This window comes from Lithobates pipiens, unplaced genomic scaffold (assembly GCF_037356315.1).
Source record: "Lithobates pipiens isolate NorthernLeopardFrog02 unplaced genomic scaffold, aLitPip1_a1.2 Scaffold_19, whole genome shotgun sequence".
NCBI classification, from domain to species: Eukaryota; Metazoa; Chordata; class Amphibia; order Anura; family Ranidae; genus Lithobates; species Lithobates pipiens.
Window position 1 is genome coordinate 580,281,200 of NW_027507764.1, and position 27,739 is coordinate 580,308,938.

At 48.9% G+C, this 27,739-nt stretch overlaps 1 protein-coding gene across 10 annotated transcripts in view; it reads right to left on the bottom strand.

Moving 5' to 3' along the window:
• PLEC (plectin) overlaps window positions 1–27,739 on the bottom strand; it is a 278,960-nt gene that overhangs the window by 59,514 nt on the left and 191,707 nt on the right. For 7 of the 10 annotated variants that reach the window (XM_077493418.1, XM_077493417.1, XM_077493419.1 and 4 more), the window contains 5 exons: window positions 27,310–27,399; window positions 23,652–23,687; window positions 16,637–16,714; window positions 13,203–13,295; window positions 7,624–7,790 (listed from right to left, as the gene is read on the bottom strand). In XM_077493418.1, coding sequence (XP_077349544.1) covers window positions 7,624–7,790; window positions 13,203–13,295; window positions 16,637–16,714; window positions 23,652–23,687; window positions 27,310–27,399 — 464 coding nt within the window. The remainder of the gene's footprint in view (window positions 1–7,623; window positions 7,791–13,202; window positions 13,296–16,636; window positions 16,715–23,651; window positions 23,688–27,309; window positions 27,400–27,739) is intronic. The other 3 variants (XM_077493421.1, XM_077493420.1, XM_077493425.1) reach the window with 1 other exon arrangement.

A 27,739-nucleotide genomic window follows, 5' to 3' on the forward strand; every position in this document is an offset into this window, starting at 1 on the left:
AATGAGAACAGTGGGCGATGTCACCCTAGGACAGGTAAGTGTGCTACTGGCACGATCCCCAGGTGAGAATAAAAGTAATTACCATGAAAAAGGAAAAACGAATGCAGCCACCACATCTAAGGCCTGACACGCTGCGGCATATGACATTTTTTTCCTCGAGTCTGGATACAATGTAACGTTGCGCCCAGCACGGAGCAATGCAGACACATTTATGCTGCGATTACATGTGGATACATGGTGTACAGACCTATGGAGAAGGCGGTGTGCCAATTACAGGGAGCGGGGGGACGAGGATCCTGGGTCACCGGTACAGAAAGTCATGGCTGGCTATAGACAGAGAAACTGCCTCTTCTAGTCCATTATGAATCATTTTCTAAATGAAAACTTCTCAGTGTGTTGCTTTAGGCTCCTGCGCCGCTTTTCTTACCTTATTAAGTCACATGTACAGGACCGGGGCCATTGGACCCATCCAGGGGAGATATGCATCACGCCACGCGCTCATCCCCCGCAGGCGCAATGTCTCACTCACACAGGCCTGGTGTCGGGTTACACTGGCGTGTTCCCAATCCGCCCTACCTGGTTATAAAACACTGCAAACACATAGTGTTCACCGCACTGTATGCCGAGCAGAACACAAACACACATAGTGTTCACCGTACTGTATGCCGAGCAGAACACAAAACACACATAGTGTTCACCGTACTGTATGCCGAGCAGAACACAAAACACACATAGTGTTCACCACACTGTATGCCGAGTAGAACACAAACACACACAGTGTACACCACACTGTATGCCGAGCAGAACACAAACACACATAGTGTTCACCACACTGTATGCCGAGCAGAACACAAACACACACAGTGTTCCCCGCACTGTATGCCGCGTAGAACACAAACACACACAGTGTTCACCGCACTGTATGCCGAGCAGAACACAAACACACACAGTACACCACACTGTATGCCGAGCAGAACACAAACACACATAGTGTTCACCACACTGTATGCCGAGCAGAACACAAACACACACAGTGTTCCCCGCACTGTATGCCGCGTAGAACACAAACACACACAGTGTTCCCCGCACTGTATGCCGCGTAGAACACAAACACACACAGTGTTCCCCGCACTGTATGCCGCGTAGAACACAAACACACACAGTGTTCACCGCACTGTATGCCGAGTAGAACACAAACACACAGTGTTCACCACACTGTATCCCGAGTAGAACACAAACACACAGTGTTCACCGCACTGTATGCCGAGCAGAACACAAACACAGAGTGTTCACCGCACTGTATGCCGAGCAGAACACAAACGCATAGTGTTCACCACACTGTATGCCGAGCAGAACACAGTGTGCACAGCACTGTATGCCATGCAGAACACAAACAACATGCCCAGCACTGTATGCCGAGCAGAACACAGTGTGCACAGCACTGTATGCTAAGCAGAACACAAACACATAACTGTGCACCGTACGGAATGCCAAGCAGAACACACAGTGTGCACCATACTGTATTCTGAGCAGAACACACACCCACATATAGGGTGCTTCATACTATACAATAAGCACCATACTGTATACCATGCAGAACATACAGGGTGCATCATACTTTATGCTGTGCAGAACACAAATCACACAGTGTGCACCGTACTGTAGGCCATGTTAAAACACAACCACACAAGGCGCACCATACTGTATGACGGGCAGAACAGACACACACACAGTGTGCACTGTGCTGTATGCATTAAGATCACAAACACTCAGTGTGCACCAGATTGTATCCTGTGCAGAACACAGACCAAGCATGCACCACCCTTTATGCTGTGCAGAGCACTAAGTGTACGCTGTGTCGTATGCAGTGCAGAACACAAACACACAGAACGCATTATACTGAATGCTGTGCAGAGCACAAACACACAGTGCACATCATACTGTATGTCACGCAGAACACACCATACCGTATGCCCAACAGAACACAAGTGCACGCCATAGCTTATGCCAAGCAGAACACAAACCTAGTGCATACCATACTGAATATCGAACAGAACACAAGTGCACACCATAGCGTATATATTGAACAGAACACAAGTGCACACCATACCATATACCCAACAGAACACAAACCTAGTGCAAACCATATTGTATGCTGAACAGAACACAAACACATAGTGCACATCATACTGTGTGTCAAACAAAACACAAACCTAGTGCACACCATACCATATGCCAAAATGACCACAAACACATAGTGCACACCATACCGTATGCCAAACTGAACACAGACATATTGCACACCATACCGTATGCTGAACAGAACACAAACCCAGAATCCCCAACACCAATACTAACCCACTTCCACAGACACATTTTTCCTCATCTACAGGAATGGAGGTAATGGATCGTTCTCTTATGTCTGGATGCTTGCAGTAAATCTGTCAGGACAGTATGATGGGAGCTTCCATGGCTCACCTGGATCCACAGCCATCAATCTGGCTTGAGCACCTATTGAGCCAGTGACCGGGAACAAGCATGCAGCCAGTGAAGTGTGAACTCCCACCCTGTGTACTTGGTTCAGGTCAGTGGCTGGCTAGGTATTAAAGACGGGGATGATGCTGATGGCACACACTTGGCACCTTTAGAAACAAGCCAGCCGTGGTAACTCCATATGTGCATCCCATTAGGTTCCAGCATGAAGATGCTGAAGATTCTGGCGACAATGAGCTCATCTTCAGCAGAAGCGCTCCTCTCCATCACATCATCATAATATGAGACGCCGTTGGCTTGTGCGGGAGGCTCCAGACCTCAGCCGTCTCCTACTTAGGAATTTGACAGCTGCGCGTCTGGCTTCCTCTTCCATCATCCCACCCCAAGGTGTCCAGTCACTCATTCTCCCCCCCCCCCCCCAGCACCAGGCATGACCACAAATACAGAGACTGGACCACAAGATAAGAAAAGAGACCATCATACATTTCCTTCAGCTGGAGCTCGGAGCGGACTGAGTACACGGATCCCAGGTAGACGCTGGAGCGGTCCGTCTCACACCCGTTCACCATGTCCAAGTGCTCAGAAGAACTGTATCCATTCTCCGACGGGAGGTCATCACAGAACATCACCACTCGGTCCAGTGGTTGAGTACGCCGGCTCGGGGAATGGCCATGGCGGTAGTGGTTGGAGGTCTTTTTCTGCTTCACCTTCCTCCTCTTCTGCTGCTGTTGCTGCTGCTCTACGCGATTCATAATGCCCAAGAAGTCAGGAAAAACGACCAAAGATGGAGCCAACTCTCAAGTCTTCTCAGTCTTTGCTCCTCAGCATCTCACCGTGGCGCTTCCTCATCCAAAGTATCAATGTCTTGCCAGCTCCTCCCGCTGCGCCCCCCTCCGTTTTGCGCTCTCCAGTTACATCCAAAGCTTTTGTCTGCAGACTACAAAGTTACTTCATATCCAGAGACCGTAAAAGACAACCCAGAAGATACAACGTCGCCCGACACCAGAAAGCCCTCTGGTGGGTCAGGGAATGTCTTTGGCATCACTCATGGAACTCTTCGGGTTTCCTCCACAATGGTTCTACTCTTCGCTGTGATGCTGGAGCACAATTGTCTGCCACGGGTCGGGTGTGTGTCTGAGAAGAGTTAAAGCTTTGGGCGTGACGACTCCACCATGCTTCTACATGTTACACAGCGATTAAAAAAAAAATAATAAAAAGCTGAGAAGGTAAGGGAGGGAGGAAGACGCTGCGATATGTTGCCTCTGGCTACCTGTGGAAGGAGTGGGATCTCCACCCGATCTGACAAGGAGGAACACACAACGGGTACAGCCTAGAGATGGCACAGCTAGGTTGGCAACACTGGTCAGGGGGTAGAGTCATCTCCTGCTCAGGGATACATGAGAAGAACAACTGAGAAGACCACCCAAGGAGCTCATTGAGGCCACAAATCCAATGACCTCCCCAACTCAACATAAGTTTTTATCACACGCAAAAATTAGGTTCCAGAATTCTACTTTAAGTCAAACGTTAAAACAAGCTCTCTGATTGGATGACATGGGAGACATCATGTCTTCTGTATTGCTACAGGCAGGGTTTCTGCAAGAAACCATGGGAGCCCCATACAGCCAACATGACAAGGCCCCACCACCCCCAAAATAAACACAATCTACTATGCTTCAGTTATGAATGAACACAGTGATCATTTGGTAGCAATCACTCATTGTGTTCATTCTGGGGCTAGTAAACAGAACATTTACTGGACCCATGCCCCACGCTCCATTCTGATGGATCCTATTGTGCGCTTGCAGCTGCCGGCAGGAAGGAGAGGGACGCAGGCAGCACTGCGGGGGTATGAAGGCACACGGGGGGGGGGGGGGGGGCTGGGCAGAAGGGGAAAACGTATGGTGCACAGAGGGTGATCGGTGCGGTGAGGGATGCAATTACTGGAACCGATCCCCTGTATAGCTCTCTCTGCGGCTTCTGAAAGCTGGCGGGAGGGAGAGGAGAAGAAGAAGCTTTCAACTGCTGCAGAGAGTCATACAGGAGAATGGTGTGGTGAGGGAGGGAGAGGGTTAGGTGGGGCAATTACTGGATCCAAAATCACCCTCCCTGTGCACCATAGGTTTCCCCCTGCTGCCTGAGCCCCCCCCCCCCCCCGCTGGCCCAAACAGGAGGACTGGTGGTACCCCTTGATCCACGGCCCTGGCTACAGGGGTCGCAACCGAGTCCCGGTAAATGTCCCTCCAAAGTGGAATGTAAATGTGATAACCTACCCTCGGCTTAATTTCTTATGACCAGTAAGACCCAAAAACTCATAACCAATCAGAAGTCCTCCTTCTTGGACTGGAAATCTGGTTGGTCTCTGCCTGCACTTTGACCTCCCATATTAATTAATTCTAGAAGTAATTTGGTAACCGTTTAAAGGATGGCACACATAGTGCCGTCTATTCTCCCGACACCGGGGGATCAGGAGGACAACCCAAGACCTCCTCAATCTTCTCCCGTAGGTATTAGAAGGGGTCATACATTAAACAATCTTTGCTGGTTTGGTGCCCCTACAGGGCCTTACAGTGGGATGTGATTGGTTACAACAGGTAAAGCGGCCCAGACGTGACAAACTGATCAGCCAAAATAAACCCCCCCAGACAATTTTGTCCACAACAGACAACTAGAGCAACAGTTATGACTGTAAATAAGATGAGCTGTAAAAAAAAAAAAAAAAGGGAGGTAGTATCAGCACATTTCCACATTTGGTTATTGTGTTTGCCATTACTACCTCCTGTGGTAGGACATTCCACCGCTTTTACAGTAAAGAACCCTTTCCTATGTTGATGGGAAAAATCAACTTTACACCACATAAAGTATCCATTTGTCTGTGTCAGGGATTGGTTTATAAAGATTACTGCTGGAAGTGGATAGAAATAATGAGGGGTCCCTGTGCTCTACACAGGTCATACACGTATATGGGACCTATAGGTGTAGGAGAGACTCCTGACCACAGTCTGGCTGGTTCGGTACTCCGCACAGACTTGTATACAGAACACACATTGTCTCCGGCTCAGCATTGTTCTTGGCTGGTGGAAAATTTCATGTTACGGCAAGCGCGAAAAAATCCTAACAGTAGATGTGCCAGGACGCCACTCCGCTTTTATAGAGCCCAGATGAGATGTTCTGCAGATCACTCTGTGCACCCTGCAGGCATATTACCTCATTGTGTTTACTCTGCTTTACCGAAGGCGTGATTCTCTGCACCTTACCAGGTGTACTCTGCTGTATTGCTGGTGTGATGCTCTGCACCCCACCATGTGTACTCTACTGTATTGCTGGTGTGATGCTCTGCACCCCACCATGTATACTCTGCTGTATTGCTCATGTGATGCTCCACACCGCACCATGTATACTCTGCTGTATTGCTGGTGGGATGCTCCGCACTCCACCATGTGTACTCTGCTGTATTGCTGGTGGGATGCTCCGCACCCCACCATGTGTACTCTGCTGTATTGCTGGTGGGATGCTCCGCACTCCACCATGTGTACTCTGCTGTATTGCTGGTGGGATGCTCCGCACTCCACCATGTGTACTCTGCTGTATTGCTGGTGGGATGCTCCGCACTCCACCATGTGTACTCTGCTGTATTGCTGGTGGGATGCTCCGCACTCCACCATGTGTACTCTGCTGTATTGCTGGTGGGATGCTCCGCACTCCACCATGTGTACTCTGCTGTATTGCTGGTGGGATGCTCCGCACTCCACCATGTGTACTCTGCTGTATTGCTGGTGGGATGCTCCGCACTCCACCATGTGTACTCTGCTGTATTGCTGGTGGGATGCTCCGCACCCCACCATGTGTACTCTGCTGTATTGCTGGTGGGATGCTCCGCACCCCACTATGTGTACTCTGCTGTATTGCTGGTGGGATGCTCCGCACCCCACTATGTGTACTCTGCTGTATTGCTGGTGGGATGCTCTGCACCCCACTATGTGTACTCTGCTGTATTGCTGGTGGGATGCTTTGCACCCCACTATGTGTACTCTGCTGTATTGCTGGTGGGATGCGCTGTAGATCACCATAGGTATTTTGGTGTTTAACCTCACCATGTGTACCCTGGCGTATTATAGGTGTGATGCTCTGCACCTCACCATCTGATTCCTGCTAAACCGAGCGTGCGATGCTCTGTACCTCACAATGTGTACCCTGCTATTCTGAGGCTGTGTTGCTCTGTAGATCCCCATGGGTACTCTGCTATACTGCAGGTGCATTGCTCTGCACTTCATTATGCTCTACAGATCACCATTGCACCTTGCTGCACTTCTGGTGTGATGCTCTCTATATCACCATGTGTACCCTGCTTTACTGCAGGTTTGATACTCTGCATTTCATTATGTGTACCCTGCTCTACTGAGGGTGCGATGCTCTGCATTTCACCATGTGCACGCTGCTGTACTTCTGGTGTAATGCTTTGCAGATCACTATGTGCTCCCTGTTGTACTGCTAGTGCAATGCCCTGCAGATCACCATGTGAACCCTGCTGTATTTCTGGTGTAATGCTCTGCAGATCACTATGTGCTCCCTGTTGTATTTCTGGTGCAATGCTCTGCAGTTCATCATGTGCACCCTGCTGTACTTTTGGTGTGATGCTCCGCAGATCATGTGCACCCTGCTGCACTTCTGGTGTAATGCTCTGCAGATGACTATGTGTTGAAAATTGGTGCATTGGTTTTGTTTCTTGCAAAACGCTCTGCACGGTGTTGTACTGCAGAGGTCACGTGACGCCTCCACAGCTGAGATGCTCTGCAAAAGCCCCATGACTCAACTGTGTGCGCGATGCTCTGCAGGACTGAATGCACGCAGCGGTATTAGCAGGAGCAGACACACCCGCTGCTGTCTTATTGAAGGATGACACAATTCTCGCCCCGACAAGTCTCCAGCATAAAACTAAAAGAATTTCTCAAATCTGAGGCGCCCTCCCCCGGGCATAAAATTCCTCGCCAAACAGGGGCAGGGCTGAAAACCATCAACCAATCCCACAATACCCCCCAAGGTGCTTCTCCTGCATGTAGATTAGAGAGCGGTCCCGGGGGGGGGGAGAGAGACAAGGAGACAACGCTAAGATGATCAAACTGTACTCACTTGTGTCGGTGGATGATGGCGTTGAAGAGGCGACCGTCTCGCCAGTTGCTGGTGAAGTTGTCACAGCGCAGACCCTGGTAGCCTTCCGTCATGCGCTGTGACCAGAGCAGGAGCTTCTCTTTGGCCGTCATGTCCTCAGATTGCCCGGTGACCTGAATGTCCGAAATCTGGAAACAGAGCAAAGAAAGAGGTCAAAGAATGGAACCGCCAGCGGACATGTGCACACAGTGCGAGACACCCCCCATCATCAGCACCACCACTACCCCCACCATCATCAGCAGCACCACCACCCCCACAATCATCAGCACCATCACCACCCCCATGACCCCCACCATCTGCCATAGAGAGGGGACAAGGACATGCACATGTCCAGAGCAGACATGCACCACCCCTCTCCCCCCACAATCATTGGTACCACCCCCCAATCACTGGTGACCACCACCACTCCTTCCCCCCCATCATCAGTACCACCACCACTCCCCCCCACCCCCCCCCCATCATTATCAGTACCACCACCCCCACCCCCACCATCTGCCATAGAGAGGGGAGAAAGACATGCACCACCCCCCCCCCCCTCACAATCATCGGTACCACCCCCCAATCATTGGTGACCACCGCCACCACTCCCCTGAGTACCACCACCACCCCCCCACCCCCACCATCTGCCATAGAGAGGGGAGAAAGACATGCATATGTCCAGAGCAGACATGCACCACCTCCCCCCCCCACAATCATCGGTACCACCCCCCCAATCATTGGTGACCACCGCCACCACTCCCTCCCCCCACATTACTACCACCCCCCCCCATCATCATCAGTACCACCACCACCACATCATCAGTACCACCCCCCCCCCCCCCCCAATCATCAGAGGAGACAAGGACTGCCATATACAGACCAAGAACCACAATCCCAGAGATCTTTCCCCAAAACGTGACAATGGTGGCACTTCCCCAAATCTGTCCCCAATGTGACCACAGATCTGACCACACCCAGAGCTGAGTGAGGAGGAGGGGGAGGAGGGGGGTCCCCGAGACTCAGGGCGAGGGTCATACTACAAGTTTATGGGGGAGGGGCAATGTGCAGCAGGTACTTGGCCTCTCCTGTAAACAGAAGTCCAGCTAACAGGCTCTAGGAGTCTCAGAAAACATAAGAACATAAGAGACTCAAGCAGACTCCTGTATTATAAGAGAAGTCCCCAGCAGTCTCCTGTAACATGAGAGCAATCTCGGTCACATCATTCAAAATTAAGATCCCTCACAGTCAGGTCTGAAGAGCGGACTCCTGTATTATAAATGAGGTCCCTAGCAGTCTCCTGTAACATAAGATCGATCTCTAAAGCTTCCTGTAAAACTAAAGCAGTCTCTTGTAACATAAGAGCAGCCTTTATTAGTGTCCAGCAACAAAAGAGCCGTCTCTAGAAGTCTCCTATAGCGTAAGGACAGTCTTCTGTATCATAGAGCAATATGTTGAAGTCTCACGCAACCCACCAGCAGTCGCCAACCGTCTCCTGTAACCCAACAACTGTCTCCCGTAACCCAACAACCGCCTCCTGTAACATAAGAGCAGTCGCTAACAGTCTTTCATCCTCGATTCCTCAAACATGCGACTCTCAATTTAAAAAAACAAAACAAAAACTGATACCTAAAGCTGGGGACACGGAATACTGAAAGTCTGATGCCCCACGTGGGTACTGATCCACACGCTTTACTTTTTTTTTTTTTTTTTGGCAAAAACAAACATTTTCAGCAAATAAACACAGAAAAGATAAATGATAAAAATAAGAAGCAGAGTCATCCGTTAGTCATATGTCGGGGACGTCAGGAAGTGTTCTGGGATGATCCACCCAGTGTGTGATCTGCAATGTACATGTGACACTGCCTCATAGTCCTGGCAGGGACCCAAACCCTGCACACTGGTGTGTTTAATAGGAAAGCTGGTCTGAAAAACAGAGACCCCTCTTCAGGACAATGGTGGACCACCTTCTGCCTTTATGGACAATCTAGATTTGAAGGACTCCAGTGGCTTCCCAGTATTGAACACAACCACAAACATGACTGAGGCTTCCAAATGCCTGAGGTTGATGGTCATGTCTAAGGCCTCCAAGTGGGAGTCTCTCCCTAAGGTGTCAGGCCTCACCCAAACCCTACTGCCCAAACCCGCCTTCCGAACCAAGTCTACCGCCCAAACCCGCCTTCCGAACCAAGTCTACCACCCAAACCCGCCTTCCGAACCAAGTCTACCGCCCAAACCCGCCTTCCGAACCAAGTCTGCCGCCCAAATCCGCCTTCCGAACCAAGTCTACCGCCCAAACCCGCCTTCCGAACCAAGTCTACCGCCCAAACCCGCCTTCCGAACCAAGTCTACCGCCCAAACCCGCCTTCCGAACCAAGTCTACCGCCCAAACCCGCCTTCCGAACCAAGTCTACCGCCCAAATCCGCCTTCTGAACCAAGTCTACCGCCCAAACCCGCCTTCCGAACCAAGTCTACCGCCAAACCCGCCTTCCGAACCAAGTCTACCGCCCAAACCTGCCTTCCGAACCAAGTCTACCGCCCAAACCTGCCTTCCGAACCAAGTCTACTGCCCAAATCCGCCTTCTGAACCAAGTCTACCGCCCAAACCCGCCTTCCGAACCAAGTCTACCGCCCAAACCCGCCTTCCGAACCAAGTCTACCGCCAAACCCGCCTTCCGAACCAAGTCTACCGCCAAACCCGCCTTCCGAACCAAGTCTACCGCCCAAACCCGCCTTCCGAACCAAGTCTACCGCCAAACCCGCCTTCCGAACCAAGTCTACCGCCCAAACCCGCCTTCCGAACCAAGTCTACCGTCCAAACCCGCCTTCCCACCAAGTCTACCGTCCAAACCCGCCGTCCCACCAAGTCTACCGTCCAAACCCGCCTTCCCACCAAGTCTACCGTCCAAACCCGCCTTCCCACCAAGTCTACCGTCCAAACCCGCCTTCCCACCAAGTCTACCGTCCAAACCCGCCTTCCGAACCAAGTCTACCGCCCAAACCTGCCTTCCGAACCAAGTCTACCGCCCAAACCCGCCTTCCGAACCAAGTCTGCCGCCCAAATCCGCCTTCCGAACCAAGTCTACCGCCCAAACCCGCCTTCCGAACCAAGTCTACCACCCAAACCCGCCTTCCGAACCAAGTCTACCGCCCAAACCCGCCTTCCGAACCAAGTCTGCCGCCCAAACCCGCCTTCCGAACCAAGTCTACCGCCCAAACCCGCCTTCCGAACCAAGTCTACCACCCAAACCCGCCTTCCGAACCAAGTCTACCGCCCAAACCCGCCTTCCGAACCAAGTCTACTGCCCAAATCCGCCTTCTGAACCAAGTCTACCGCCCAAACCCGCCTTCCAAACCAAGTCTACCGCCCAAACCCGCCTTCCGAACCAAGTCTACCGCCAAACCCGCCTTCCGAACCAAGTCTACCGCCCAAACCTGCCTTCCGAACCAAGTCTACCGCCCAAACCTGCCTTCCGAACCAAGTCTACTGCCCAAATCCGCCTTCTGAACCAAGTCTACCGCCAAACCCGCCTTCCGAACCAAGTCTACCGCCCAAACCCGCCTTCCGAACCAAGTCTACCGTCCAAACCCGCCTTCCCACCAAGTCTACCGTCCAAACCCGCCGTCCCACCAAGTCTACCGTCCAAACCCGCCTTCCCACCAAGTCTACCGTCCAAACCCGCCTTCCGAACCAAGTCTACCGTCCAAACCTGCCTTCCCACCAAGTCTACCGCCCAAACCCGCCTTCCGAACCAAGTCTACCGTCCAAACCCGCCTTCCCACCAAGTCTACCGTCCAAACCCGCCGTCCCACCAAGTCTACCGTCCAAACCCGCCTTCCCACCAAGTCTACCGTCCAAACCCGCCTTCCGAACCAAGTCTACCGTCCAAACCTGCCTTCCCACCAAGTCTACCGTCCAAACCCGCCTTCCCACCAAGTCTACCGTCCAAACCCGCCTTCCCACCAAGTCTACCGTCCAAACCCGCCTTCCCACCAAGTCTACCGTCCAAACCCGCCTTCCGAACCAAGTCTACCGTCCAAACCCGCCTTCCGAACCAAGTCTACTGTCCAAACCCGCCTTCCGAACCAAGTCTACCGTCCAAACCCGCCTTCCGAACCAAGTCTACCATCCAAACCCGCCTTCCGAACCAAGTCTACCGTCCAAACCCGCCTTTCCGAACCAAGTCTACCGTCCAAACCCGCCTTCCAAACCAAGTCTACCGTCCAAACCCGCCTTCCAAACCAAGTCTACCGTCCAAACCAGCCTTCCCACCAAGTCTACCGTCCAAACCTGCCGTCCCACCAAGTCTACCACCTAAACCTGCCTTCCCCCTGATTATTTTTTCAAAGTTCTTATAAAAGTTAATTCAGAAATGGTGATGTCACAGGTCTCTTAAGGTAGATGAACATATAAAAATGGCAAGGGTAGGCCAACTTTTCATGCCAAGCAGGGTTTCTATTCTTTTGGCCACAGAGTTCCTATAATATCTATATCATATTATGTGCAGATCAGACACTACATTTGCAGAGCTTCTCTCCAGGCTGCGCCCCCCCCCCATACACCAACAAGTCAGGAAACGATAAGTGTGGAGGGGAGGGGGAGGGGGTGAGTCACTGCGGACCGCACCCTGCAGACTGTGGATCACGCCAGCTGCACAGGGTACATAATGTGTGCCAGCCTGACCAGCTGAGCTAAGAAAATGCCAAATGGGGGGGGGGGGGAAGAGGAAGCTGTCTATACAAACATCCCTTTCTGGAGCTGAACTGGAGACCATTTCAGACAAGACAACAGATGCAGTATATCACCAGCATACCTGACTAGGTGCACCATTTCCCCAGCACACCCTACCTGAGCCACCAAATCTATGACACGCCTGCCCTGGGCCACTATATCCCCAACATACTTTACCCGAGCCACCATGTCCCCGTCACACCCCCCCCCCCCCCGACTTGGGCCACTGTATCCCCCCGATTTGGGCCACCGTATCCCTGGCACACCCCCCCTCCCCCGACTTGGGCCACCGTATCCCTGGCACACCCCCCCTCCCGACTTGGGCCACCGTATCCCTGGCACACCCCCCCTCCCGACTTGGGCCACCATATCCCCGGCACACCCCCCCTCCCGACTTGGGCCACCGTATCCCCGGCACACCCCCCCTCCCGACTTGGGCCACTGTATGCCCGGCAACCCCCTGACTTGGGCCACCGTATCCCCGGCACACCCCTCCCCTGACTTGGGCCACCGTAACAATGGCACCCCCCCCCCCCCCCGACTTGGGCCACCGTATCCCCGGCATCTGAACTAAGAGCCATCAGATCTCTGACACGCCTAAAACTGGGCCACCACACCCCTGAACTGGGCCACCATATACACCACAGAACACTTGACTTAACTATCCCTGACTTGGGCCACCATAGAGCTAGTAGACCTGTCCTGACCCTCCTATCCCTGGGAAAACCTGACCTGTGTCATCATCCTTGACCTGAGCCACCATCGCGTCATCATCCCTGACCTGGACCACCGTAGTGCCTACACACCTGACCCCATCCATCATCACATTACCTGGAAGTGGAGAATTATGGTCCAGATTAAACCCAGGGTCAGCTTGGGGTTCCCGTCTGCGATGTCGTCATTTCGAATGTTCACAAGTTTCACCTGCAAGAGGGACAACCAGACAAATAAAAACCTCAAAAGCTTTAAAAACAAAACAAACAAAAAAAAACCCCAGACATCTGTCTAAGAAAAACATGGCGGACACAACGCACTGCAACATATTGTTTACTCAACTCCTTGCTAAAAGCTCCTTCACAAAATGAAAACTCAATGAGGCGAGACATTGGACGCCTTCATTTCTTGTGATCTTTTCTCTGCCCCATTGAGAAGAAGTGGAGCAGATCGAAGATAAACACAGATGATGGACAATCGGTGGTTGGCGTTCAGAGATGAAGCACCCGATTCTGTAATCATCTCACAGACAGACGCAGATCAGATGTCCCGAAAACGGAAATGGAAGGCAAGCGATTGCTTATCTTCGTAAATGATTTTCATCTCAGCACTTGTTACTTTTCTTTCATCACAGTCTCTATTTCTTTTTTTTTTTTTTTTGTGCCCCACCAGGGAGATTTCCCTTCACTTCCTGTACTGTGCACTCCACAGAAGAAGTCAGAAGAGATCTCTCCAAAAGGAAGAAGACGTTTTCTCTTAGTTGTCACGGGAACAGGTGTCCCCATTTTAAGATTTCCCCAATCACTTTCAATCCCTGTAATAAAATTTAAAGGGCCCGTGACTGCCTGGGAACGCCCTCTCCTCCAGACTGACACCCACCCATCAAGGCACATCAATATTTTCATTACTCCACCCAGGAGCCAGTCCATTGCTTGCATTGTAGCCGAGAACTCCCGAGGAGTAGAGGCCGGGGGTGCTGTGATATTTTCAGGAAGCTAAGGACAGCCCCCTGCTGGCCCTTCCACCAGCCATGATCTGCCTGCATTGCATTGAGAAGCACAGTGACCCAGTGATGACATTGCAGGGTCTAAAATATTGAACTAGGGTCTATGTAATGAAAATAGCTTTTCCCATTTCCCATCATGTTAAATCTGGGCGACAACACTCACCATCAAAAATACAGACAGGGGTTCAAACCCTTGCACGCTCCATTCCCCCCCAAAAAGTTTTGATTATAAAAACATTTTAAAGCATAAAGGGGTTGTAAAGGTTAAATAACAGACATCTCATACTTACCTCCTCTGTGCAGTGGGTTTTGCACAGAGTGGCCCCAAACCTCCTTTTCTGGGGTGTCCCGGCGGCGCTCCTGGCTCCGCCTCTTCGAGTGCCCCCAGGGAGAGCCGCTTTCCATTAGGGCCCATCGTGCGGGCGCGCACCGAGTCCTGCTGCTGCGTCCACTGATACAGACAGCAGGACTCGGTCCCCCCCTCCAGGTCACTGGATGTGATTGACAGCAGTGGGAGCCAATACTTACCTCCTCTGTGCAGTGGGTTCTGCACAGAGTGGCCCCAAACCTCCTTTTCTGGGGTGTCCCGGTGGCGCTCCTGGCTCCGTCTCTTCTCCAGTGCCCCCACGGAGAGACGCTTTCCAAGTGGACACTCGTGTGGGCATGCACCTGAGTCCTGCTGCTGCGTCCACTGACAGACAGCAGAATTTGGTCCCCCCCCCCCATCCCCATACAGGTCACTGGATTTGATTGACAGCAGCAGGAGCTCCCGCTGCTATGAATCTATCCAATGAGAACCCGAGACAGTGACTGGAGCTGCTGGGCTTGTTCTCATCGCTGGAACGATCGGGTTCAGGTAAGTAAAAGGGGGGGGGGGGGGTGGTCTGGGGGGTGCTGCAGCACGAAAGGTTTTACACCTCAAAGCGGAACGTCCGCTCATTTGTTTCCTCTCCAGAGCCACAATTGGCACCTTTCAGGGGGAGGGGCAAGATACCGGTCTTTGACAGGTATCCTGTTCCCACTTCCGGGAGTCCGGGCCGCGGCATCACCGCAGGGCACCCTCCTCCTCCTCCTCTCCCTGTCACCGGGCTAGTAGGAGAGAGGAGCAGAGCCTCGCGCACGCGCAGTAGGATTCCCGGCGCAAAGCCGTAAGGCTACACTGCCAGGTACCCACCCTGTGCTGTGGTGCCGACATCGCTGGACTCCAGGACAGGTAATTGTCTGATTAAAAACCGGCAGCTGCACTCTCCCCCCTTGGCCAGTGCCCTCCCTCCATAGGGAGTCACTTGCTATGGGGAGGGGGGGGGGGGCACTGTTGTATGCTCGCTCCCGTGTCCCACTCTATGCCCCCATAAGAGACAGAGCTACAGCTAGGCCCCGCCCCCCCACTTGCTCCTCACTGGCTGTGAGTGACAGCAGTGGGGGCCAATGGCTCCTGCTGCCATCTCGGCCCATGGATCAAGAAGGGGCTCGGGTGAGTATTAAGGGGGGGGGGGGGGGAGCAGCACACAGAACATTCCTTACCTTCAGAATGCAGTAAGGTAAAAAAAAATAAAAAAATAAATCTTCAGCCTTTACAACCACCAAGTTTATTCTGCTTTTGCCTTCTCTGTACTCGCCCCCCAAACCAACATGCTAATGACATTTTTAATAAAAGTGATTTTCATTACATAGACCCAGGTCATTATTTTAGGCCCAATGAGGTCATCACTGGGTCTCTGTGCTTACCTATGCAATGCAGGCAGATCATGGCTGGTGGGAGGGGCCAGCAGGGGGCTGTACATGGCTTCCTGATAACATCACAGCCCCCCCCCCCCCCCCTCCCTGGCCTCAGTACTCAAGAGCCCTCAGTCCCGATACAAACAGTGGGAGGAGTTATGCAAATATATAAAAAAATGCCTTGATGGGTGGGTGTCAGTCAGGAGAAGTGGGCGTTGCCAAGGCAGACTGAATTCCCATGTGGATCTCCTCTAGGGCAGTGATGGCGAACCTCAGCACCCCAGAGGTTTTAGAGAAGGAGGTCTCAAAACTGGCGGCCTTCCAGCTGTTGTGAAACTACAAGTCCCATCATGCCTCTGCCTGTGGGAGTCATGCTTGTAACTGTCAGCCTTGCAATACCTCATGGGACTTGTAGTTTCGGAACAGCTGGAGGGCCGTCAGTTTGAGACCCCCTGCTTTAGAACTACATTTCCCATGATGCTCAGCGACACTGCAGAGTGCCTGAGCATCATGGAAAAAAATAGTTTTAAAATGTCTGGGGTGCCAAGGTTCGCCATCACGGCCATAGGTGATGCTGAACCTCTAAGATTGACTGAACTAAAATCCAACAAATTGAAAGGGATGGGCCAGGGGCAGCCAGGCTGGGGAGGAAAGGGCCGGATGATGCTGGATGTCCTCCAGCTAAAAGAAAAAAAAAAAAATTGAGATCGGACTTGCTACAGCTTCTAATGCACATTGTGAGAAGCTCACAGTGTGCAGTGAAATTATTATAAGCTTCATCAGTACAGCGGATAACAAAAAAGGCACACATGGAATGGCACCTTACCTGGCGCAGCTTCAGGAAATCCAGGGCAATCTGTACATTCTGCAGTTTATGGAAGCGCATGCGGCCTTTCTCCCGGGGCTGTAACACAAGATAAAAAGAATGGTCAGCGAGGAACCGTCATGGCGGACAGGAGACCCCCCCGACACACATACCTCAATACAAGCACACAAGCACACACTGGGGGGGGGGGCACTGGACACCGGACGGCACACCGGGGGGGGGGGCGCGGGGGCAGCATGCTGGCGGTGTACTCGTGACTCTGAGGAAGCACCAGCCACAACGCAGAGTTAGTCTCCTGAGGATTCATCAAACATTAGTACGACTTTGTCCAATCATGTCCTGGATGGAAAACGCTGCACGGCGCCATCTAGTGACCGTTAATCTACAGGTGCGGGAGCCCCCCCCCCCCAAAAAATGTCTCTCTGATCTCAGGGGATGCGGACGGTGTGTGGGATTCATCCGCTTTTCCTGGGCAGCTTTGATGCGACATTGTGTGGGATGGCGAGAGGAAAAGTCACCCGTATGCTGGAAAATATCTCCCTGGCCAAACAAACTTCACCCGTCCTGATAACTTCCTGAAATCGGCTTATTAAAACTCCAGATTTATAATCAGTGAAAGTGGATCTAATCCAAAGAAACTAACCAGTCATATCGCAGCCTGCAGTCCTTGGAGGTGCTGGTGGCTGCATTCGTTTTCTTTTTTCCCCAGGACAAGTACAGGAAAATGAATCCTGCCAGAGATCCAGTGCCCTCACTGATCTGATATCTCCAGCAATGGCGTTAGCTTTCACTGGACTAAACTACAAAACACCTTCCCCTGGACTGAACTATAAAACACCTTCCCCCATGCAATGGAGAAGAGGGGAGTGGGAGGTGTATAATTCAGGGAACTCAGCAATGCAACACAGAACAGGATATGTACAAACATTTACATTTTTAACATTATAAACTGTAAACACACTTTAAAAATTAATTTATAAAATATATTTTTTTTAAATTACCATATAACACAAAAAAAAAAAAAAAAAAATGTATAATATACTATAGGATATAAAATAAATGTTATTTTATATCTATAGTATATATTAATTTATTTTTACCATATATAGAAACAAATATAGATTATTTTTATTCTTTTATAAAATCTGTTTACATTTTAGAAATGTTTATAATGTTGACATTTTTTTTTAATTTATTTATGTAATATCCCTGTTGTGTGTTACATTGCCGCTTTCCCTGAATAATAGATAGATAAATCTGCCTGCCTCTTTATCTATCTATCTATCTAGATAGAGCCGATATAGAGAATAGATAGATAGATAGAGATATAGATAGAGATATAGATAGAGATATAGATAGAGATATAGATAGAGATATAGATAGAGATATAGATAGATTATATATATAGATAGATATAGATAGATTATATATATATATATATATATATATATATATATATATATATATATATATATATATATATATATATATATATATATATAGATAGAGATATAGATAGAGAGAGATATAGATAGAGAGAGAGATAGAGATAATATCTATATCTCTCTCTATATATATATTATATATATATATATATATATATATATATATATATATATATATATATATATATATATATATATATAGATAGAGAGATACATACACATACACACACACCTAGATAGATATATAAATCGATCTATTTATCTATATATCTCTTTATTATTCAGGGAACTCGGCAATGCAACACAGAACAGGATATTACATAAAAAATAAAATTTCAACATTATAAACACTTCTAAAATGTAAACACATTTTATAAAAGAATTATAAAATCTATATTTTTTCTATATACATTAATATATACTATAGGAGAAAAAATAAATATAAAATTTAAGAATGTTGTTTATATATATATATATAAAAAATATTTATTTTACAATTCAAGTAATGCCATTGTGTTTACAGTTTAGAAATGTTTATAATGTTAAACAAATATGTAAATTTATGTACATATCCTGTTGTGTTGCATTGCCGAGTTCCCTGAATTATAATAATTTTTTTTTTATAATATATATATATAATATCTTTTCTTTTTTTTTTTTTTATTATGTGAACAAAACAGCGGGTGAGAGTATTATTTCCAGAGTCATAAAGGGACATTCAGGAAATCCCATGGACGTCCACCCTATAGAAAGATGTTTCCTTTCAGAAGATTAGAGGAAAGATTTTCAAAAGGTGGATTGCACGGAGGAAATGGCCTTTCACACCAAGCCGCCATCTCTGCCCACCTCCGCCTGTATTGAAGCCAAAACGACAAATATTATAATAAAATCCACACAAATTCACACGCTGCTGAGGGCACAGAGCTGCGTGTCTCATCAAATCACTGTAGCGATGGGTCTCCGGGTATTATTGCCATTTGTAACATGACCCCTTGCAGAGTCCCAACCCATGGTGGATTAATAATAGATTTTCAATAACAATTGTTAATAATTTTAATAAAATTTAAATAAATTATTTACATTACAAGTCATTTACTTTTACTTCATTTTAAGTCGTTTCAATTTTTATTTTAATATACATAATAATAAAAAAATTAAATGTAGTACTGAAAAAATGATAATAACAAATCCAGACTTTGTTCTTTCCCTTTAGGGACACACTGTGATGGTGTTAAGCAATGTAGGGTTATCCTGCCGACTACAGAAAAAAAAAAAAAAAAAAGGTTTCTCATGGGGAGGAGCAGGGCCGTGACGAGGGGTGGGCAAGAGGGACGGCTGCCCTGGGCACTGTGGTATCATGTGAGGTGTAGGGGCATCACAAGGAGATTGGGGTGGGGGGGGGGGGGGGGATTGTGTGTCGAGAAGGGGAATTTGGCAGGGGTAAGAATTGTTCTAGGAAGGCAAATTTGGGTTTGTGTGCTAGGAGGGGGGATGTGGGGGTTTATGTCATAAAAGTATTATGGTAGAGGGGAATTTTTTGCGGGGGGGGGGGGGTGATTTGTGCTAGGAGAAGGGATATGGGGGTCTATGTTATAAAAGAATTGGGGGGGGGGGAGAATTTGTACTAGTAGGGATAATTGGGATGCATTTGTTCTGGAAGGGGGGATTGGGAGTGAGAAGAGAGAATTTGTGGTAGGAGGGGACCTTTTTTGTGGATTTGTGCTGGGGGCATATGGGGAGAGAGAGGATTTGAGCTGGGCAAAGATTTGTGATAGGAGGGGGAATTTCAGCAGGAGGGCAGATTTGTGCTGGGAGGAGGGGAGAATTTATGCTTAGGGGGTGAGCATGCAAATTAGCGCTCGATTTGTTTTTTGGGGGAGGAGGGGATTTTCCTTGACAAAATGCTCATACATCTTGAAGGGGAAGGGGGGGGGGACGCAATTTGGCATGTTCGCCCTGGCCTCTACTTTAGGTGACCTTGTCTCAGCATTGGGCGGCAGTATAACCCTACATTGCTTAACACCATGAAGCTTCTCAGGATGAGAGAGAATAGGATTGTTGCACTCACTGTAAACTACTTGTGTCACAGTTCATTAAGGGGCACAGCTTAATGGCATTAAGCAAAGCGTTATACTGCCACCCGCAGGAGAAATCCTTTTCTACTATAGGCATCATTATAACCCCATGTTTTCCAATACCATCAAGCTGTGTCCAACAATGGACAATAGAGGATTCGTTTTTTTCAGATATTCCCACTGAAAGTCCAGGATGTCATATGACGTCCTTGGGTGGGAAGTGGTCAATAGGGTTCAAAATGTGTCCTTCAATGGATGATGAGAATACATTTTTTTTTTCTCAGGGGTGGCCCTAGCAAGTTTTTTATTTTTTTCCCCCAACGTCCAATCACCAAGGTAGCAGTTTATAACCCATAGTCTATGAAAACACCCCCAGCGTCCTGTACTTGATGACTAAAGACCTATTATGCCCCCTTCTCCCGGATACATCCCAAGTCTGAGCTGGGAGGTGCCTAGAGAGGGCGCTGTTCTTGTACATCTCCCCGGAATATGTCGCACTCATCCCAAGCCTCTAGAGGATTAGATCATTTCTATAAAATGACATCAACCAGTGCAATCCCAGAAATAAAACCCGTCAGACCACAAGCCGCGATTGGGTGTCAATCCTGTAAAATTCTGGCCTGATATAACAATATGACATTATTTGGTGATTAAACTCCGCCCACAACAGATTATTGATGATCCCGATCAATTTGGAACATGAGGCTATAGTCATCGGTCGGCGTGGCCCGTCCCAGGATAATGACATCAATTCAAGGAACGCTCAATTTGGTGACTGGGAGCAAAATCCCTACTAAATAGAGTTGAGTGATTCTATGTGTGACCAGCGGTGTGACAAGGCATCGATGAAGCTGCACTGAAATTTAGGATTACCTGCTTCGGGCAGAGTGGAGGCTATAATCAGTGGGGGGCTGTGCAACTATTTAAAAATACTTGCTGTTCCATATTGTCTTTGATGTGTTTCTAGGCTGGTTTTTCTAATGGTGTGTGGTAGTCATCCCTACTAGAGGGATGGTCTATTCGCATCGGGACTCTTCGGGGTAAGACTGCACTATATTAAGAGTCAACTCAACTCAACTCTAGTCTAGGTGATCTCTAGGGAGAAGAAAAAAAGTTTCCTACAAAACGTCAACCTTCGGGTCCACAGCTAGGACAACTTGTTAGCCAATATTTGTTTCCTTCACCCAATGTGTAATGTACCGTAAGTGAAGGGTGCACAAACCCCTCACTTACATTACACATTGGGTGAAGGAAACAAAATATTGACTAACAAGTGTCCTTGATGTAGACCCGAAGGTTGACGTTTGTAGGAAAGGTTTCTTCTCCCTAGAGATCACGTTGAGTTGAGTAGAGTAGGAGTAGGAATAGGGGTAGGGGTAGGGGTAGGAGTAGGAGGGGTAGGGTAGAGTAGAGTAGGAGTAGGAGTAGGAGGAGTAGGAGTAGGAGGAGGAGTAGGAGTAGGGTAGAGTAGAGTAGAGTAGAGTAGAGTAGAGTAGAGTAGAGTAGAGTAGAGTAGAGTAGAGTAGAGTAGAAGTAGGAGTAGGAGTAGGAGGAGTAGGAGTAGGGTAGAGTAGAGTAGAGTAGAGTAGAGAGTGGAGTGGAGTGGAGCAGAGTGGAGTTGAATCTTAATATAGCGTGGTCTTACCCCGAAGGGTCCCGACGCAAACATACAATCCCTCTTGTAGGGATGACTACCATACACCCCCACGTGGGCCTTGCGGTGACAGTTAGGGCAACCCCCAAAGCCCCTGGGGTCCCTGGACCTCTTTTCCATCTTTTGTGAAGTTCTTGCTTTTCTCGTCTAAACCTCACTTATTCCTCGTGCAAGGTGTCCGCGGGGGGCGGAATTCATTTATTCTTGAAGAACATGCACCTTCAGCCAATCCACATACATCCAACAAAATAAAAACACCAATCACATGTTAGCAAAGGTTTTAGCTTTTGCCTTATAAGGCTGGCTTGGTGTGATGTCACCCTGAGAGGAGGAAGGTGCCCCCGTAATGTTGGTCAAAGGTTGGTTACCTTGTACAGGTGCAGCCTGTTATTGGTCAACGGGGATATACATGTACATTGTTACATAGCAAGGTTGAAAAAAAAAAAAGACACCAGTCCATCCAGTTCAACCTGAGTGTCTACAATTGTCCCTATCCCTGTACATTGCACGCTCACATCGGTCCCTACCCTCAAGGAGCCCACAAATGTACAGTTGTGTTCCATAATGTTTTTAAGATAAGTTCACACGGACAAGACAGAACTATTCTGTGGGTGTGGGACGTACATATATGGGACCACCGTCTTCACACCAATGAATAGATCCATTTGTTCTTCAAGTGGGAGAACATGATAAAATGTGTATGTCACACGTGGAGTATCACTTTTAATGCCACCTTTGAAGAGAAGTCAAAAAGGTCTATGAAGAGAAGTCCACCATCCTACTGTGAAGCATGGTGGTGGATCTCCGTTTCTAAAGTATGTAAGCTACAACAGCACAGGGAACCTAGGCAAAAATTGATGGCAAGGTGAATGCAGCATATTATCAGACAGTTCTGGAGGAATTAGCATTCATCAGTTCCGGAAAACTGAGTATGGACCATCATCTGAAGCCCAAAGCTCAAGTTGACCCTTCAGTGGCAGCAGCAGAAAAGAGGCCATCATCATTTTATGACCTCAACATTCCTGAGCCATCTTGGGGAGGAGATCTCAAAACACCTAGTTCATGCTATGGGGTATACCAACTCCCAAGCCTTCAATGGGGTCACCCTTGTGGAAAGTTTGGTTCTGGCACATCATCATGGGCTCATGCTGTGCTCTACAGACTGCACAAATCCAAAAGGAAAAGGCTGGTTGCACTCATTCCAGTTTAAATACTGGTAACTTTATCCATCTTGACACCTGGAGTCCCCACGGGGATCACCTCATTTGATGCGTTTCACCCACAAGGACCCCAGCCTTGCAGGTGAACAGCATCAGGAGGAGGTCCTAGGTGGAGACTCTGTTCACGGTGTCTAAGTGAATAAAGTTAGAGGCTTTTGAATTTTTTCTGAGGGCAAGCGGTCATTTTTTTTGGAATTATCAAGTCTGTAGAGCAGTGGTTATCAACTTATGAGCTAATTTGGGGCCTCAAATGCGGCCCCTGACATCATCAAAGGGCCAACATAATGGTCAATATATGTAATGCTTGGGAGAACTGTCAAGAGACTGCAGACCTAATAGAGGATATGAGGGTCGGAGTGTGGACATTGATACATTGTAGGCTGGGGAGATGTTACAGAAGACAAAACTCAGAACATGCAGGTCATGGAGGACACCATGGTTGGGAAGTCTACCTTCTGTACGGGAGGGGGGCACCTTATTGTAGGAAGTGGGGTGACGTCATCACGCCCTGTGTGGGTTAAGGAAGTGACATCACACCAGTAGCCAGCCCTTGGCAGAGCAGCATGCCATGGTAAATAAAAAACATGCTGGGTGCAGACACGGGGGCCCTTTGGCACTCACCAACCGCAAGTTCCGGATAACGTCCCGTTCCCTCGGCTACCCAGCAAGAGCAGTGCAAGAAGGGAGCAAAGGGCACAGGGCAAAGGTCAGGGCAGAGTCCAGCACAGGAGGAGGGGGGAGATAAAGGGGAGAGAGAGAAAGGAGGGCTTTATCCAAGCGGAAGAAGTGTTAATAGGTTATAGAGAGGATGCAGATGATGATGATGATGATGGATTTTGAGAGATTATGTGTCCAGTTCACCCTCCATGTGATCCCCTCACCCCCTTCTATTGTATGACCTGAACTACAAGTCACATCACCCCTCACCATCTCTGACCTGTAGATATGCTGGGACTTGTGTCAGCCTACCTGTTGTCCCTATCTGCCCTCCTCTGAACACCCGACCTCCACCCTGCAATACGAAAATAGCTTACTACCATCTGATAGCATTGTCTGCCGGGAGGAAAACCTACCTGCAAAGTACACACGGCTTTATTTAGCCGAGCGCTCCGCTTTGTCTTGGTTGTTAATGGTTTTGTGCACACAGACCGGTCAGGCCGGAGTCTGAATTCCTGACCTCCGCTTCCTGTTATTGTCCCATTCTACAGCACTGACACCTGTGGAGTCCCTTCAGGGGCCACAATTAGCCTCCCAGCGATACATGACAGACGTCTGTGGGGGAGGGGGGGGCTACACTTGCATGCCTCACATTCTACTCTCCATTGTACAGCGCTACAGAATATGGTGGTGCCATATCAGGCCTCCTCCCCCCCATTGTACAGCCCTACAGAATATGTGAGTGCTATATCAGGCCCCCCCCCCATTGTACAGTGGTACAGAATATGGTGGTGCTATATCAGGCCTCTACCCCCCATTGTACAGCGCTACAGATTATGTGGGTGCTCTATCAGGCCTCTACCCCCCCATTCTACAGCGCTACAGATTATGTGAGTGCTATATATCAGGCCTCTACACCCCATTGTACAGCCCTACAGAATATGTGGGTGCTATATCAGCCCCCCCCCCCCATTGTACAGTGGTACAGAATATGGTGGTGCTATATCAGGCCTCTACCCCCCATTCTACAGCGCTACAGATTATGTGGGTGCTATATCAGGCCTCTACCCCCCATTGTACAGCCCTACAGAATATGTTGGTGCTATATCAGCCCCCCCCCCCCCCATTGTACAGTGGTACAGAATATGGTGGTGCTATATCAGGCCTCTACCCCCCATTGTACAGCTCTACAGAATATGTGGGCGCTATATCAGGCCTCTCCACCCTATTGTACAGTGCTACAGAATATGTGGGTGCTATATCAGGCCTCTGCTCCCCATTGTACATTGCTACAGAATATGGTGGTGCTATATCAAGCCTCTGCTCCCCATTGTACAGCGCTACAGAATATGATGGTGCTATATCAGGCCTCTACCCCCCATTGTACATTGCTACAGAATATGGTGGTGCTATATCAAGCCTCTGCTCCTCATTGTACAGCGCTACAGAATATGATGGTGCTATATCAGGCCTCTACCCCCCATTGTACATTGCTACAGAATATGGTGATGCTATATCAAGCCTCTTCTCTCCACTGTAAATTGCTACAGAATATGGTGGTGCTAGATCAGGTCTCTCCTCCCCATTGTATTGTGCTACAGAATATGGTGGTGCTATATCAGGCCTCCAACTACCCGTTGTACAGTGCTACAGACTATGTGGGTGCTATATCAGGCCTCTCCTCCCCATTGTACAGTGCTACAGATGAAGTTGGCACTATATTGGACTTCGGTCTGCTCTGCACTGAGCTACTACAGGCTTCGTACAAACAAGCATTCAATGTACAGCGGTGCAGCCTAGGGAGCTCCATACAGCCGGCACCCGGGGAAGGTGTTTGAGTGGCATCCAGATGGTTGGACTCGGACGTGGCGGCGTTCCCAGGTAGTCAACAGCCAGCAGCTCTCTCGCTGAAACTAGGAGGAGCACTTAGTCAATATTTAGGAAGCATTTTTATTTTTACCAACCCCTCCATGTAATAAAGTATTTCACTACCCACAATGCATCACCCTCGGAGGAGGGGGTGGTGTAGGCCTTGTACATGTTTATTAACATGGATCTGGCATCAGATCTAGTGTGTCAGTAAAACACAGCCAAGTATTAATCACCTCCCACAGAGATCACACTACTCCCAGACAATGCCTTCATCGGCTTGTCTCCAGAAAGACGGCACCATCTTTGTCCAGGCATCTTCCAGGGTCACCATCTACTTTCTGGACTAAGATGCCGGCTCAGAGATGACACCATCATGTAATTCCAATCACGAATTGGCTGTGTTCACAAACGTCTGACGCAGATCAGCCCCTCTGGCAGCGGCTCACCTTGTGACTTGCTACACGTTACAATGTTGCAATCTGATCAATGCATCAAACTGCAACGTTGTAGACATGTAAAGTTACTGAACTATCCACTCTAAGGTCGCATTCGCACCTGCGCGTTTGCAAAACAAAAACGCCCAAAATTGGCCGTTTTCCCGCGTGTTTCATTAATGTGCTGCAATCGCAGGTCAAACTTGTGGTGCCATTGTTAATGGAACAGGTACATCCGAGGCATTACCTCCTGTGCAATGTCCACCGCATAGTCCATGCAAAAAAGGAAAAAAGTCTGGTGCCATGGAAGTCAGCTAAAACATTTTATTATTGCATGTAAACAGCAGTCAAAAATAAATCCAACACGTTTCGGTCACCAGGGCTTCATCACGGCCTAATAAGGCCTGATGGCCGAAACACGTTGGCTTTCTTTTTGATTGCTGTTCACATGCAATAATAAAACTATGTTTTAGCCCACTTCCATGGCACCAGCCTTTCTCCTTTCTTGTATTAGCCATTGTTAATGGCACCCCAAGTGCAGGTAGCAGATGAGCGCTTCGCCATTTGACAAAATGCGCACTGAAAGAAGCCCAATAAGCCACGACCAAAAAAAGGTTCTGGAGCTACTTTGGGTCATTAGGTGCGTGTAGGGCAGCACATTCAAGTGAACGGGCTGCCCTAGAGCGCGTACCCGCTATGCTGAGGGGTGTGAATGGGGCCTAAGGCCGGGTTCACATCTATGCATGATCTGTGCTTTCCTGACAGGCACAGGAACGCGTTGCCCTATAGCAGCAGTGCCCCCCCCCCCCCAATGTATTTGCAAACGCTGGTGTGATGCGTTTTTGGAAAGAGTCTAGGATTTATTTTCCGCGTTTCTCATGCGTAGGGCAGCCTATAAAAACAAATGAGCTTCACGACGTGCCGGAAATGCGTGAAACCGCGCCCGCGCTTGGTTGTACCCGTATGGTATGAACCTAACCTACAATGTGTGCCTGAAAAGGTTTGCAATGCTCATGCAAGATTTAGAGAGTTGCTGCTGAGTGCTGGAACACACCGGGGATTATCCACCAATCAGAATTCAAGAAGTCCTGCCCATGTGTACGAAGCCTGAGAATGATAAATGCAGCTGCAGGTCCCTCATCTCGGGTCATGGGGGGGGGGGGTTCTCCTATTCAGTACAACCCACATGGCCCTGCTGTGTCCCATCAATGGAAGGGTGAGAAGAGTCGGACTTCAGGGGACACATTAGTAATGAGAGGTGAGCAGTGCAGAAGCTGCAATACAGAATTGCGCCCTGTAGGTGGCGTGACACTCACCAGGGTTTCCCCGGAGAGGACTTCCAGCAGGGAGATGAGGTTGTGTCCATCGCGGAGGTCTTCGTACAGATCATTGACATGACGCTGAGCCTGAGAAACAGAAGAAGAACATAAAGAATTAGGACATAGCAGGTATAGAAACCAAATCATACGTCTACGGGGGACCATGTACTATACAATCCGATGGCACCAACTCCGCCAACAAGTATGCAGTGCAACGGCTTCCCTGATTGGATAGTTTAGATGTGTTTTGGTGGATCTAAAGTTGGTTGTACAGAGATTGTATGATCTGATTGTAATGTGTGTAGACACTTAAAGACCCCCACATAGTGGATGGATTTACTGCTACAGGGTGGCCGCTCTGTGCAGAATCACATATCTCTCCATCTATATATACAGTATAATTCTATATCTCCAACTATCTACAGTG